Below are 15506 nucleotides of genomic sequence, written 5' to 3'. Positions count from 1 at the left end.
TAACATACACTGCTTGACTGTAGAAAATACCTCAAAGCGCTCACTGCATTATTGGCACTGAGATGGTTACACAGTGTAATTCTGCTCTGGCAAGCTTTTGAAGGCCTTTGGTTGAGAGTCGACAAGTGAGGACTATTGGAGAGTTTGGCAGCCTTGTGTGTTGAAAAATAAGGCGTCCTTGGGCATGAGGTTTGTTGAGAGGGGAGGCCCGTAGTGAGGAATAGTAAGTCTTCTGCTCTCACCACACACACACACTAGTCTTTATTTTATTTTGCCTTTATGTCCCACCTTTTTCTCCCAAGGTGGCTTTTGTGGTTCTCCCCCCCCCCACCTCATTTAACTCCCCACAACAACCCTTTGAGGTAGGTTAGGCCGAGAGGCACTGACTGGCCCTCAAGATCACCCAGGGAGCTTCATGGCCAAGTGAGGATTTGAACCCTGGTCTCCCAGGTCCTAGTCCGAAACTCTTAACCACTGCGCCTCACTGCCTTGCTTAAGGCACCATGATACCACTGTAGATAGTTATGGCTTCCCCCAAAGAACGTTATTTTCAAGGGTGCCGAGAGTTTTTGGGAGGTCCTCTTACTCCCATCACTGAACTACCGAGTTTCCAGAGTTGCCTAGGAAGAGCGGTCGGCTGTTGAGGCACGCTGGGAATTGTAGCTTGGCGAGGGGAATAGGGGATCTCCTAACAAGTCTCAGCATCCTTAACAAACTACAGTTCCTTTTTGGGAGGGGGAAGCCAAGGCGTTTTAAAGGGGCCTAGGTTTCTTTGGGAGAACATGAAAGTGGGGTTGAAGATAGTGCCCCATACTAAGTACAAAAAAGGCAAGAAGTACCGTATTTTTCGCTCTATAACACGCACCTGACCATAACACGCACATAGTTTTTAGAGGAGGAAAACAAGAAAAAAAAAAATCTGAATGAAACAGTGGATGTATCATTTTTGTGCTTCTTGCTGTGGCCACAGACATGTGATTTGACAGTGAGTTTGTGGTAGCCCAATACAAAAATCCTGAGAATCCATGTGGATCTGTGCTTTATAACCACGTTTTTGCACCATTGTGGCCCCAGGCAACTGTGGGTGCGCAATTTTTTTGGTGCAGGCTGTAGCCATGGACATGCTATGTGATCTGTTGGTGAATTTGGGGTGACCCAATGCAAAGATCCTGAGGATCCATGTGGATCGTTGCCAGTCTGGTTGCCAGTTGGCTCCAGGGACCACACATTCACTCAATAACACGCACAGACATTTCCCCTTACTTTTTAGGAGAAAAAATGTGAGTGTTATAGAGAGAAAAATACAGTAACTGTATTGTTCTGCTTGCGTGCTGTTTTAAATCAAACTATGGTTTGACTGGCATGGGCTGAAATTGTAGGTTCTTTGCACCTCCTTCCCCATTACTGCTGGCTTTCTAGTGGACAAGAGAGATCTCCTGACCCCTGGGAATTGCGTGCTGCTGAGACCCCTCTTTTTCTCCCTCTCTTTCAGTCTTTTGAGCCCGCGATGGCCTATGATGCTGGAGACTACTACTGCCAGGCGGACAACAAAGTCGGGGCCCCCCAGAAGTCCGACACGGTGCGCATGGAGACCAGTAAGTAGGCCCGACTGGTGGTGGGTTGCCTTGACGGCCGGCTCTACTGTTTGGCTATGGAGGGAATGAACACCTGAGAGCAGATTTTTGCAACCTGAACCCAAATGCCTTTACAGATATTTATGAAAAATGCATAAATACATAAATGCATAAATACATAATATTCCAGAGCTTCCCTTATGTATTACTTAGGTTTTAGGGGTTTTGGAGGATGAAGGCACTGGAAACAGTTTACTTAATAATGTTAGCTCTCTCTTTTGTGCCTAAATATATGTGTATCCCAGGAATGATGTGAAAGAGTTAATTGCAATTTTAGATTTGACTGGTGTGTTATCCGTTGCAGTTGCCCACTTTTCACTTACATTGTATTCATTCATTGTGTGTGTGTGTGTGTGTGTGTGTGTGTGTGTGTGTGTGTACACACACACAAACAACAACAACATGGCACTAGTAACAGCTGACAATTAAAATAAAAATAGAAGGTGAGATCTAGAAATAAACATAATGGGAGCACATTTCCAAAATCAAACAAAATAAATTAATATCACAAGGTTGCAAATTTGTACATTATCCTGTACCATATTCCTCCAGTACATTATAAAAAAAGTCTCATTTCTCAATACTGTAAAGGCATCTTCTTGTCTCCCCTCTGTGTTTCTTACCATCTCTGTAAGCTTAACCATGCATATATTGTGTCCCAGATTTTAGTTATGCATTCTCTTGAGGATGGTATTCTCATTTCTGCCCCGCCCCCAATTTTGACAAATGCTGTAACCATTCTGGCAGCAAGTTAAGAGATGTTTGCATTAATTCCCTGTCCCCTTAGTGCAGTTTCTTCAACATATTCAGTAAAATTAGAGGGTCCATGGGTTAGGTATAGCCAGTTATTACTTCATTATGTTCTAGTATTCTTTTTATGAATAATGAATTTCTGAATATGAAATTTTGATGCTCTTGGAGGGAGCTTAACATCCCTCCCTCATTGTATACAGCCTTGATCGATACTAGGATACGGTGATTTAGAAGGTGCTTTCCACTATTGGGAAAAAAAGGTCAGGAATTTCCCAAGATGAGTTGGCTGAAGTATGGGATTGGAAAAGTGGAAGTAAGATCACGAACAAAAGGATCTTGGTGACAGGGCAGGAATGACAAAAAGATACCTGAAGCTAATCCATTAATTGGCGTTCCAAGTACATTCTAGTATTTGTCTTTGGAAAAAACAGGATAAGGCTGCAGAAGCCCAGTAGGAATGGGGACTTACCAGATAAAGAGGAAAGTTATTACAAGTGTGGGGTGGCACCCCCAAGGCAGTTGGCCAAAGGTGACAACAGGCCTCAGGCGGGAAAAAACCATCATTAGACACCCCTGCTGTAAAGAAAGAAATGAGTAAGAAACAAAATCTCCCTGCGTGTTAGGTTTGCTGCCCCGCTTCAGCCAAAGCTGAAGGAGAAAACCTCCAATGAATTAGAGTCGGTCCAGGGTATACAGGTGTACAGGTGTCCCCAGACGGACTCGCCTTCATTGGAGGTTTTGAAGCAGAAGTTTGGATGGAGATCTGCATTGGCTCCCAGTACGTTTCCGAGCACAATTCAAAGTGTTGGTGCTGACCTTTAAAGCCCTAAACGGCCTCGGTCCTGTATACCTGAAGGAGCATCTCCACCTCCATCGTTCAGCCCGGACACTGAGATCCAGCGCCGAGGGCCTTCTGGCGGTTCCCTCATTGCGAGAAGTAAGGTTACAGGGAACCATGCAGAGGGCCTTCTCGGTAGTGGCGCCTGCCCTGTGGAACGCCCTCCCAGCAGATGTCAAAGCAATAAACAACTATTTTACTTTTAAAAGACAACTGAAGGCAGCCGTCTTTAGGGAAGTTTTTAATGTCTGATGCTGTACTGTTTTTAATATTCAGTTGGAAGCCGCCCAGAGTGGCTGGGGAAACCCAGCCAGATGGGCGGGGTATAAATAATAAATTATTATTATTATTATTATTATTATTATTATTATTATTATTATTATTGCCGCCTGCCAGGGATTCTTTACCAGCGATTCCTGCATCGCACTAGACTGACCTCGGGGTCCCTTCCAACTCGACAGTTCTGTGATTCCATGCTGTTTTGCCAGACTGTGTAGGGTCTTGCAGTGACAGGCTCCTTTTCAGAATTACTGAAGAGCTGAATACCATCTTCCTTTTGTGTGCAGGTGAAGTCAACGTGGGCGGCATCGTTGCTGCTGTGGTGGTGCTTCTCATCGTCCTAGGCCTGGTGATCTTTGGGGTCTGGTTCGCCTACAGCCGGGGCTTCTTCAGCAGTAAGTAGCAGGCTATGTGCTTGAACCGATCATGTCATGCAATGTTTAGTTTGAATATATATGCAGCTTCCTCCACTGAGGCGGCCTGGCAAGGTTTTCTGGGCTTGGCGTTTGGTTTAATATCCCATGCACTTCCCCAAGTAGGCGGGAGCCTGCAGTATGGGGGTGACATTGGACTACCTTACATGGTTGTCGAATTGTGGCCATAAATGACATGGGTGAGGTGCTTGTAAGGCTCTTAAACAATCGTGTGAGGCAGCTGTGCCAGCTGGTGGCTCAGGGGAGCTGTAGCCAATAACCTCTGGAAAGAACCAAGCTGGCAAAAGGCTGACCTAGGCTACAGACTAAACATTTAACGCACTGTGATGAACTTGAAACTGTCATGGCTTCCCTCAAAAAATTTTGGGAGCTATAGTTTATTAAGAGTGCTAAGAGTTGTTAGGAGGCCTCTGTCCCTCTCCCAGTGCTACAGTTCCCATTAAAATTGTTATTCCATTTTGGCAGTTGTAGCTCTTTGAGGGGAATTGTGGGTCTCCTAGCAACCCTGCACCCTTAACAAAAATAGCCAGGCCACATTCACACCATACATTTATAGCAGTATCCTATCACTTTACACTGTCATGGCTTCCCCCAAAGGATCCTGGGAAAGGAAGTTTCTTAAGGGTGCCCTGTTCCCCTCAGAGGGCTATGATTTCCAGAGCGGATTAATAGTTATTTCATCTTCCCAAATGTGGAGTCTAAGAAATAGTCTCCAGACAGAAGTTTTAGGATTAAAAACTGTTGAGAATCTTCTTTATTAAAAAGTGGTAGCTTTGAGAGCTGCACAGAGGACAAGGTCTCGGCCTAGCCCCACACAGGAAACGCTGCATACAAGCAGAGAGGATAGCTTTTTAGAGACATGTTACAAAGCATCAAAGCAAGTGTCACAAATACGACCGCAAGCAGTCAGTTTAGACTTTGAACAATACGAAAGGGAAGTCGATCAGCAAATCAGCTGAATGTGACTTTTTGCAGTCTAGACAGTAGAGCATCTGAGGTACTTTCAGAAGATACCACTGCATTCCTTCCTTCTCCTTTTCTGAAAAGCTCGAAACATCACATCTTCTCTCTCTCTCTCTCTCCTGTGTCTGACCCATTTCAAGAAATAGGATAGGAACAGAGTTTCCTGGGATTAGTCAAGTGCCCCCAAAAGAAGTCCAAGTAGATCCTAACCCAATTTTGTCTCCACACCGGGAGCTCTGCAAATTGTACGATTCCCAGGATTCTCTGAGGGAAGCCATGACTGTTCAAACGATACAATCCTGCTTTAAATGTAGAGTGTGAATGCGGCCTGGCTGTAGTTTGCTAAGGGTGTTGAGAGTTGCAAAGAGACGACCCCCCCCCCCATTCTCTTCCCAGAGCTACAATTCCCAGACTTCCCTGAGAAGAGGGGTTGACTGTAAAACCACTCTGGAAATTGTAGCTCGGAGTGGGAAATACGGGTGTTTCTTCAGAACTCTTCAGCATGTTAGTAAACTACAGCTCCCAGAACTCTTTTGGGGAAGGAGCCGTGACTGTTTAATGGGGTGTTACTGTGCTTTGAATGTATGGTGTAAATGTAATTGTCAGAAGAAGAAGATTTGCTCAAATGATTTGAGGAAACTGAAGTTTGCCTTGTTGGCTAAAGTTTTGTTTTCCCCCTCTTTTTCAGAAAGAAGAGAGTGAGTAGAAGCTTGGCCAGTTGGGTTGGCGGCGTCGGTGTCTCCTCCACCAGAACCCTTCTTCCCAGCCCACATTGCCCTGCCTCTCTCATCCCCTCCCCACATATTCCTCCTGCCCCCAAAACTCTTATATGTTGGCTGAGGCTTGGGGGGCCACTGGGCTCCCCTTGGCCTCATTCCTAGCCACCGAGAGGGTGGTGGGAGTGGGTGGCACTTGCGGAAGGAGCCACGGTGCGCCAGCCTCCCGATGGGAGCCTCTGGGTATCAGGTGCCCAGAGTTATTTATTAACAAACTTGTATACATTGCTTATATGCCAAAGGGGTTGCATCTGGTGTTAGCCCTACTCAGAGTAGACCTGCTGAAATTAACCAGCATGGCTAAGGTGGGTCTGCTCTAAATAAGGCCACATTCATGCCATGCATTTAAAGTGCTGTGGTGCCACTTTAAACAGTTATGGCTTCTTCACCCAAAGAATCCTGGGAACTGTAGTTTGTTAAGAATGCTGAGAGTTGATAGGACACCCATATTCCCCTCACAGAGCTACAGTTATCAGAGTGGTTTAGCACTCAATCTCACTTCACAGGGAACTCTTAAGAGCCAACAGTGTGATGCAGCAGCAAAAAAAAGCAAATGCGATTCCAGGCTGCATCAATAGAAGTAGAGTGTCCACCTCAAGGAAAGCCAAAGTGCCACTCTGTTCTGCCTTGGTTAGGCCCCCACCTGGATTCTTGTGTCCAGTTTTGGGCAGCACATTTTATGAAAGGTGTTGACAAGCTGGAAGGTGGGCGAGGAGGGCGACCAGGATGGTCAGAGGCCTGGAGACCAAGCCTTATGAGGAATGGTTGAGGGAGTTTGGGATGTTTAGAGAGAAGACTTAAGAGGTGATAGGATAGCCATCTTCAAATATTTTAAGGGCTGTCACACGGAAGATGGAGCAAGCTTGTTTCCTGTTGATTCAGAGGGTGGGACCCAAATTGATGGATTAAAATGACAAGGAAATTCCAACCAAACATTAGGAAGAACTTTCCGAAGGTACGGCCTTTTGACAATGGAACAGACTACCTGAGAAGGTGGACTCTCCTTCACTGGAGGTTTTTAAGCAGAGGTTGCCAGGGATTATTGAGCTGTGGTAGCTGCATTGCAGAGGGTGGGACTAGATGACCCTTGGTGGCCCCTTCCAACTCTGCAACCTGCGAATTGTATGGTGTGAATATGGCCTGGGATTTAGCCGAATGGCACCCTCAGCATTCCGCCTTCTGCCTACGCTTCTGGGATTTCTTCCTCTATTGCCAGGTCCCTGTCTCTAATTTCTCATTTCTCCACCTGTTTTAGCACCACCAGCAATAAGAAGGTCATTTACAGCCAACCTTCTACCCGAAGTGATGTAAGTAGAACAGGAACTTGCTCTGTTCTTTCCCCAGAAAAGCTGGTTTTGTTAGGCGTGGCAATGATGTGATGAGTGGTGTTTTGGGCAGCCTCCGACTGGGAGGAACGATGGGGCCACTCAATTCTCTGGTGGGTTTGCAAACATGCTCATGAATTTATTTCTTTATTTGGAAGAGCAAAAGGTGGGACATGATTTTGTTTAAAGCAGGGGTAGTCAACCTTTTTATACCTACCGCCCACTAATGCATCTTTCTTGGTGGTAAAATTTCCTTACTGCCCACCAGTGCTTGATGGAAGAAGGATTCAGCTTGTGCCATAGAACCCCCTGCCGCCCACCTAGAATCCTGGTTGACAACCCCTGGTATAAAGGGTACCTACGTAGGTTCTCTCGGACAGCACAGTGGTTCCTAGACCAGTGGTTTCCAAACTTTTGGGGAGCCACTGCCTCCTTGGTGCCATAAACCCATCCCCAGTGCCCCCTACCCAACCCGGTAAAATGAATTCTTCAGAACAGAAGTTCAAAATGGTAACAAACTGATTGCGTGCGTACATGAAAAAGAAATACATGCCAAAATAAATATATGATCTGATCTAAGCTTGTGGGTAGATAGATAGATCGGTTGCAGCAAAGAATATTGCATGAAAAATCTTTTGACACATTCTTACTAACAAAAACATAAGGGGTGAATGAAGTTTATAGCATAGAATATTTATTTATAACTACCAGACATGCACAAACCCTCACCTACCACAGATGCACAATAACTAATTTATAAGAAAATAAATAGCTATTATTGTGACAACTCAGCATCAAAGCTACAAACAAACGTGACCAAAGTAAATAGCTTTGAAAGTGATAAGAGCGGTAAAACTTTAAATATGAAGCAAGGGAGGTGGTTTGCTCTAGGCTCTAGCCTGGTCCTTTGTTAAATAAGTGATCTGTGTGCTTGGAGGGGCCCACCTGCAACGCCCCCTTGCCGGTTAGACACCCCCATGTAATCCCCTCTCAAGGAGTGGTCCTGCCCTCTTTGGGAAACACTGGTCTGGAGAGAAAGTATTGGCTGTGTCCAAGCTACAAGTTTGGATGTTGGGTGGCTGTTCTTGGCCTGTTACAAAAAAAATCCAAAGGTTAATAATAATAATAATAATAATAATAATAATAATAATAATAATTTATTTATACCCTGCCCATCTGGCAGGGTTTCCTCAGCCACTCTGGGTGGCTTGCAGCATATCTAAAAACATAATAGTAGTTCAGTGCCCCAGCTTCAACACACAGTCGCACACACCTGCGACAGCAAGCCCACCTTAACAGGATTAGAAGAAGCCAATGTGTGTGACAAGTTTTGAACGCATGGAAAGTGCAATATCAGGGCGAAGTGTTTATTATTAAACACTCTGCCATCCTTTTGTGGCCACGTGGCCATTGTTAGCAGTCGTGGCATGCTGGTGGTGCAAGATCGCTCTCGAAGACGGGAGGAGACGCAGGCGTACAGCTAAGAGCTCTGAGGATTATGCACCTTGAAACTTTGGGGTTCTGAATTTATGCGGTCTGGCTCTCTACAGCAGCCTCCCCCAAGCTGGCCGAGGACTGATCAGACTTGTAGTCCAAAGCCCCAGCTGGAGGGGAGGCTGCCCTGCTGGCTTTCTAATGCTGTGTAACTTAGAGGTTTCTTCTCTCTCTCTTTTTCCAGGGTGAATTTAAACAAACGTCTTCCTTCTTGGTCTGATCTCCACTCTCATGTTGCCTTCCACCATGTATTAAAGTCTAACCTCTGCCTCCTCTTGAGGCTGTTGTAAATGTTCCTTATGAATCTTTGTAATTAAGCGTGATTTTTTTAAAAAAACTGTTTTTAAGAAAAGATGAAGTGTGCCGTTATGGATTTTGTTTTTAATGCTTTAAACCCTTGGTCACTACTCAGCTGAAGAGCATCAATTTAAGGCGGTCTCATTAGGGCCATCGAAGTTTTTGGCCAGAGTTTTTACACAGAGGAGACCCACTGAAATTAAGAGACCAAATTTCAGTAGCTGCAGTCATAGCAAATGCAAACAGCCACCGCAGTGCCTCTCGTTTGGGTGGAATTAACTGTGAAGGGACTATTGCTGTCTTGTAAAACTTCATTGAATATCACTCACCAAATCCTATTGAATTCAGTGAGGTTAGGACTGCAGCCTGAAAAACTTAGTTTGGGGCTCCTAGGCTTACCTTTTGACCCTTGCAAGCTGCCCAGGTTTGACCTGTAGGACGTTGCCTTTTGGGATGTCAGTGGCATCCCACAATCTGAGATGGCTTAAGTCAGAATTGTACCTATGAAATCTCTTCCTGGCCTTGAACCCCTTCTACCTCAGATTGGCCTCCAAAAAGAAGAGAATTGGTTTTGAGAGCAGAATTAATAATTGTGCTTGGATGCTTCCTGAAAGAGTCAACGAGGGGCCAGAGGATATTGATAAATCTACCGCCACACAGTGCAAAATTGTATTGTCCTGTAGCTGCGATCCAGCACAGAATTAGAATAGGGTCTTACAGCCCAGTCCTAACCACATCTGCTTGGAAGTCAGTCTTGTTGCATTAAGTCACGGTTACTCCCAGGTACAGGATTGCAGCTGTGGCCCATTAATCTGAGAGTTCCTGCATGCGTAGCTGTGGGGTGGATTGGGCCCGGTGTTAGTGGTGGCTTTTATGCTGTGTTAGAGAGTTGGCCTTCAAACTTGAGAGTGCTATCGTATGTGCCTTTTATAAATACTGCTACAACGTTCTTGTATCATTTTGTATGCTGGAAACAGAATTGAAAATAAACATTGCCCTTCCGTTTGAACCCTGTCTTCTGTGTTTAAATATGTTTTGTGCTTCGAGTAATAGTCACATGCGGGCAGCGGATGTCTCAGGGACACGAGATTATGCAGATGTAACTCCAAACCAGTGCTGTTGCCACTGTGATCGGGTCTAAACCTTGGGCTGAGGCTGAAAAGTGGTGGTTTGATTTTGTGTCTTGCAGGGGGCTTCAAGGCAGCCTGGTTTGCACAACCCATTGTTTGGCCAAACGAATGCGTTCCCACAAGGCCATGATTGGAAACCTGTAACCCTTGTGCAAGGAGGAAGGGGAGAGGGATGGCAAGGTGTGGTTTGGTGCTACCTCTGAATAGCCTCAAAATTTACCCAATGAAGGAAAGTGGAGGGGGGAAAACACTGCCACAAACATACATCTCAACCAGTCCAATTAATGGGTTCCTGTTTGCTTATATCCCAAACAGGCCTGTGCAAGGTGGGAGTAATGGCAGTTATTGGGGCGCCAGGTTGAGAATGTCTGGTTCAGCGTAATGTAAAACTTTGGGCTTCTTGGCTCCTCTCTTGATGTGGCAGAGGTTGGAAAGCTTTGCTTTCAACTAACTCCACAGATTCCCTTTCCTTGAACCTGGCTAATAGTGACATGTTCTCTATCCCTGAATGAAAGCTTGCAGTTTAGGTTGTTCTAGATTTATGCATTTTGTTCACAGAAGGCAACCCCATAACTGAAGGCATCTGGGCAGCTCATAAGGATAAAAAGGAACAAGCTGCAATGAAACGGCAACACATGAGACACGATGCCACAATGAAGCCCACAAGTCACTTCAAGCTTGCAGTCCTCTGCTGATTTACCAGATCCCTTTTGAAGCTGATGGTGCTGGTTTCTGAATAAACATGTATAGACTTAACATTACCAAGCAGGGAAACAGGAACTCTGCAGCAACCACAGACAGGCCTGCTTTGTCTGTGGAACTAATATAGCAGTGGATATCATGCTGGATTCCTCTGGGTCAAAGTTTAAACTGTAATTGCCTTGGGGCAGAGAGCTACCCTTTCTGTTTGTTTGTTGCACTTAAATTGCAATATATCTGGTTGATATGCAAATAATAGCACCCACACCTTCCCATTAAGAGATTTGTGAACTTCCCTCCTTTTCGCAATTTCTCTATTGTTCCTCAAATGTTCCTTTAATTAAACAAGTACGCTGGGAATTGTAATAGGGAATTGTGTGTGCGTGTGTCTGTCACTGGCTCACAAATGAGCACTGAAAAGAGACACACTGCCCTCTGCTGGCCTAGCTATAAAACTAAAGACTCCCATCACTTTCCTGGGTGACTGCAGTCTTATTATTATTAATAATAATTTATTACTAGTATATATTATTATTGCAATATATGAAACACCTTCTAAACCACCATCTTAAGCAATTTACACATAAGACAATTACAAAGTTAAAAACACAAAAATAGCAAATACATTTAAAATGAGATTAAGGCCCTAACAAATGGACACTTGTGACAAAGACCCATTTATCTATCTAGGAAAGTCTGTTGGAATAAATATATCTTCAATTATTTCTGGAAAGTGCAGAGCATGGGCGTCTTGTTGTATTTTGATAGGGATGCTATTCTACAGGACAGGAGTAGCCACACTAAAAACCCTGATCCGAGTTACTGCGGAGTGGGCTTCGGAGATCTTTGGACTTCCAGGAGAGACTCTCCCGTAGACCACAGCAATCTGCTGGATGTATAAGGGATAAAGCAGTCTCTCAGGTAAGCTGGTCCTGAGATGGTGTCATGTGCAGGCCTTCTAGCAACTTAAGTCTCTATGGCACCAAGCCTCCACCACCTGCAGCCTCCAGAGCGACCCCTAGGGTAGCCCCACGTAGAGTGCATTGCAGTAGTCCAGCCATGAGGTTACAAACGCATGATTAAGCTATTCTGCTCCAGGTGGCCGAAGCTGTCTTACCAACCCAAGCTGGTAAAAGACCCTCCTGAATGTCAGAGGATTCTGGGCAGATAAAAGGCAGTCCTCCTCCATGCAGAGCATAGTTAAAAGAAGGAACTGGCTCCTACAGGAGGCAGTGAAGGCCACTAAGTAGACTGGCTTTAAAAGAGGATTGGACAAATTCATAAAAGGAGAAGGCTTTGGGCTATGGCTATGCTGTGCCCCAGGAGGCAGCAATGGGCTCTTGTGCTCAGGTCCTGCTTGAGGATTTCCCTGTGGACAGGGGTCGGCAAACTTTTTCAGCAGGGGGCCTGTCCGCTGTCCCTCAGACCTTGTGGGGGGCCGGACTATATTTTGAAGAAACAAAATGAATGAATTCCTATGCCCCACAAACACCCCAGAGATGCATTTTAAATAAAAGCACACATTCTACTCATGTAAAAACACACTGATTCCCAGACAATCTGTGGGCCAGATTTAGAAGGCGATTGGGCTGAATCTGCCCCCCCCCCCCGGGCCTTAGTTTGCCTACCCATGCCTTTGGAGCATCTGTTTTGCCACTGTGAGAACAGGATGCTGGACTAGGTGAGCCACTGACCTGCATTTTATATTCTTAGGTTTTAGTGCCTCCCAGTATGCAAACATCTCCATCCCTTCACAGGACTCTTTCCTTTCAGCACATCAAACTAGATAATCCCAGACCTGCCTCTGACATCACATTGGGGAAGCCAACTTGGCCAATTGGGAGGAGGCTCTGGGCCAAGGCTGGTTTCTATAGCACCATCCAGGCCAGGCCAGACTGCTTGAAAAACAAATGTGAGCTCCCCAAGCCCTTCGGGAGAATGCTTGCCATCTGCAGCGGCTGCTGCCCCAAACAGTGGCCCTAGAGTACAGGGAACTAGGACACCATCAAAACGTGGAACCATGGAAGGGCATCGTGGCAAGGCCTCCACATTTCTGAGGTGATGGGAGGTGAGAGACAGCAGCCCTAGTGGGGAGGTTCTGGGAAGGGAGCTTCCATGATTATGGATGGGGACAGGCTGGAGTGATTAAGGCCTGGCGTAGACTTGAAACTTTACAGTTGGAGTCATCTAGTCCAACCCCTACAAGGCAGGACTCGCTGCTAAAGAACATAGGACATTTTCACAAAGTTGACTCCCTCACAGTTGTCTTTCGGGTTAGAGGGTTAGAGTTAGAGAGTTGGGGTTAAGGGTCAACAAATTAGTGTTTGGGGCTTATGATTAGGTGCTAGATTTGGGCTTTCAGTTATTTCTAGGCTATTATTTCTAGGAAGCCGCCCAGACTGGCTGGGGCAACCCAGTCAGATGCATGGGGAATGAATAAATGAAGTTATTTATTTATACATACATACATACATACTTATGGTGGCATAGCTTTCCATCCACTGCTGCCATCTGGTGGCGCAATTGTGTGCCTGCAGCCTCTTTCTCCCCATTGCTGCCATCTGGTGGCATAAATGTATAGCTGCAGCCCCTCTCTACCCAACTGCTGCCCTCTGGTGGCATAGTAGTGTGCCTGCAAGCCTATTGCTAGTGTGGCTCCACCTGTCATTGGCTCTGGCTCCACCTATCATTGGCCTCTCTGTCTTTGCCTTATCAGTCTCAATGGGCACCAGCTGCTATTGAGCCCTGCTGAATCCACGGTTGCTAAGTTAGTCTCTTAGCCACTAAGCTGCACACAAACACTTTGATCCTGTGTGTGAAATACTCAGATTGACCTGATCAAACAAAATGAGCTGAAAGAACTATATAGAGCTCGCATTCTATTGCAATACAGATATGAAATTCCTTAAGTGAATTTCATTCCTCCAGTTGACTGTGATGAGGAAGGAATTGGGGTGTGTGGGTGAACTATATTTTGTTGTGTGTCCACAGAGGAGACGGAGAGTGTCCCTGTGTGGTCCAACTGAATAGTTCAAGTCATGTGAAGTTGTGTGCTTCATGCGAGCATCCCTCTATAACGTTGCTGCTCTCTGTAGTTGTGGCAAAATGGGCATGAATTGCACATAGGTCTCTGTAGGTGACTGATGCATGGAATCGGTGGTACTCTTTGTGTGGGCAACTTCCACCATAGTTCTCTCAGTGGCAAAGCTGACAGACCTGCTCTGCTGAACAAACAGTCTTTAGTAACTTTGCCATAATAAAGTTGAGTCCGTGCTATACCGATCAGTGTTTTATTACAAGGCTCCCATTAATTCAGTGTTGCTCGCCTTGTCTTTTCCCTCTAGGCCGACCACGGTCTTCTTGGCCAACAGTTGCCTCAAGGGCAGAGGAGGAGGACGACGACAACGACGACAACGACAACGACAACAACAAAACCATACTGTCCAAGGAGCAGATTGAGGACCTCAAAAGGGCCTTTGAGAAAGGGAGTTTTTCTGACCTATCCGAGAGGCTCCAAGATGCCCTTCACTTCCTGGAGAACATCTGCCTGGATGTGGGTGTTGCTGGTGAACCTGGAGCAGGCAAGTCCACCTTCATCAACACCTTCCGGGATCTGCATGAGGAGGATGAGGGTGCTGCTCCTACCGGTGGGGCGGGCGCCAGTAAGGACCCTGTGGCCTATTCACACCCCAAGTACGCCAACGTGGTTCTGTGGGACCTCCCAAGCATCAGTGCTCCTGGTTTCAGCGTGAGAACTTACCTGGAGGAGATCAAAGTCTCCCGCTATGACTGCTTCATCATCCTTGCCTCTCAGCGCTTCACCTCTGCCCACGCCAAACTGTCTCGTCACATCAAAAAAGCTGGCAAGGACGTTTACTTTGTCCTCTCCAAGGTGGATGCGGAGCTGGAAGCTGCCCGCCAGAGCCAACCGTCTGGCTTCAGCGAAGCGGTGGCCCTGCAGAAGATCCGAGAGGCCTGTGTGCAAGACCTCCAGGCCGAGCGAGTGAAAGCCCCCAAGGTATTCCTGATCTCCAGTGTTGTGGCCAGCAAGTACGACTTCCCCCTCCTTGGGGAGAGCCTCAGCGAGACCCAGGGTGTACAGAAGAGCCACTCCTTCATCTTAGCCACTCCCAACATCTCCCACCGCATCCTGGAGAAGAAGAAGGCCGCCATGGTTGAGCACATGTGGCTGGTCTCGGCAGTAGCCTGCGGCCAACAGGCTGTGCCCATCCCGGCACTTTCGATTGCATGCAACGTGGACCTCCTAGCCAAGACCCTGCAGGGCTACTGCGTCAGCTTCGGCTTGGATGATTCCTCCTTAAGGAAAGCAGCTGAGCACACGGGGCAGCCTTTGGAGCAGCTCAAAGCCCTGGTCAAGTCACCGCTGGCTGTGGCCATCACCGAGGAGCAAGTGGTGGAGCTGCTGATGGAGGCAGCCAGCAAAGCGCTGAAGTTGCCCAGAGACCTGGTGCCAGTGGCTGAGGTGGGCCCGTCGTTCACCGTGGTGTACAATATGCTGAAGTTTTTTGTGGACGAGGCGGCAGCAGATGCCCACCGGGTGCTGCTCAAAGTGTTTATGAGCCACAGGCCTAGAAGCGAGTCAGACCAACATGTTGTGAGCCCTGGAGGCAGCAGAGGGATCTTCTCACCCAGTGACACAGAAACATAATGTCTAGTGCAGAGAAAGAAAGCTCATGGCCCAAACATTCAAGTATTCCCTGTTTCTATGGCTTCTTCTTGCAGAAGGTTCCTCTCCCAGAAGGTTCCTGCTCTTGCTTGAGACAGTTAAAGCAGGAGTGACTCCCTCCCTCTCAGAAACAGACAGCAATATGTTATTACGTCTCAACCCGAAATGAATAAGGCAACCAGGGCCACATTCATGCC

At 46.6% G+C, this 15506-nt stretch overlaps 2 protein-coding genes across 3 annotated transcripts in view; both read left to right on the top strand.

The window, feature by feature from the left end:
* F11R (F11 receptor) overlaps nucleotides 1-9802 on the top strand; it is a 30050-nt gene extending 20248 nt beyond the window's left edge. The window contains exons 6-9 of one of the 2 annotated variants that reach the window (XR_014542358.1): nucleotides 1493-1595; nucleotides 3792-3899; nucleotides 5590-6984; nucleotides 8681-9802. Coding sequence is in view for 1 of the 2 variants with exons in the window: in XM_083589396.1 (XP_083445522.1) it covers nucleotides 1493-1595; nucleotides 3792-3903; nucleotides 6933-6984; nucleotides 8681-8716 (303 nt within the window). In the remaining variant the exon portion in view is untranslated. Of the gene's footprint in view, nucleotides 1-1492; nucleotides 1596-3791; nucleotides 3904-5589; nucleotides 6985-8680 lie in introns of both variants that reach the window. The other variant, XM_083589396.1, reaches the window with a different exon arrangement.
* Nucleotides 9803-12512: 2710 nt separating this feature from the next.
* LOC310751560 (interferon-inducible GTPase 5-like) lies at nucleotides 12513-15333 on the top strand. Its single transcript, XM_083590826.1, has 2 exons — nucleotides 12513-12690; nucleotides 13967-15333. Exons 1-2 carry the CDS (start codon nucleotides 12684-12686, stop codon nucleotides 15289-15291), a joined length of 1332 nt encoding a protein of 443 aa, XP_083446952.1. The 5' UTR covers nucleotides 12513-12683; the 3' UTR covers nucleotides 15292-15333.
* The last annotated feature ends 173 nt before the right edge of the window (nucleotides 15334-15506 follow it).

Source organism: Podarcis filfolensis, assembly GCF_964270895.1.
Source record: "Podarcis filfolensis genome assembly, chromosome: 16".
Taxonomy (NCBI): Eukaryota; Metazoa; Chordata; class Lepidosauria; order Squamata; family Lacertidae; genus Podarcis; species Podarcis filfolensis.
The sequence above is the reverse complement of the archived record's forward strand: the minus strand, read 5'-3'. Positions and strand labels throughout refer to the sequence as shown.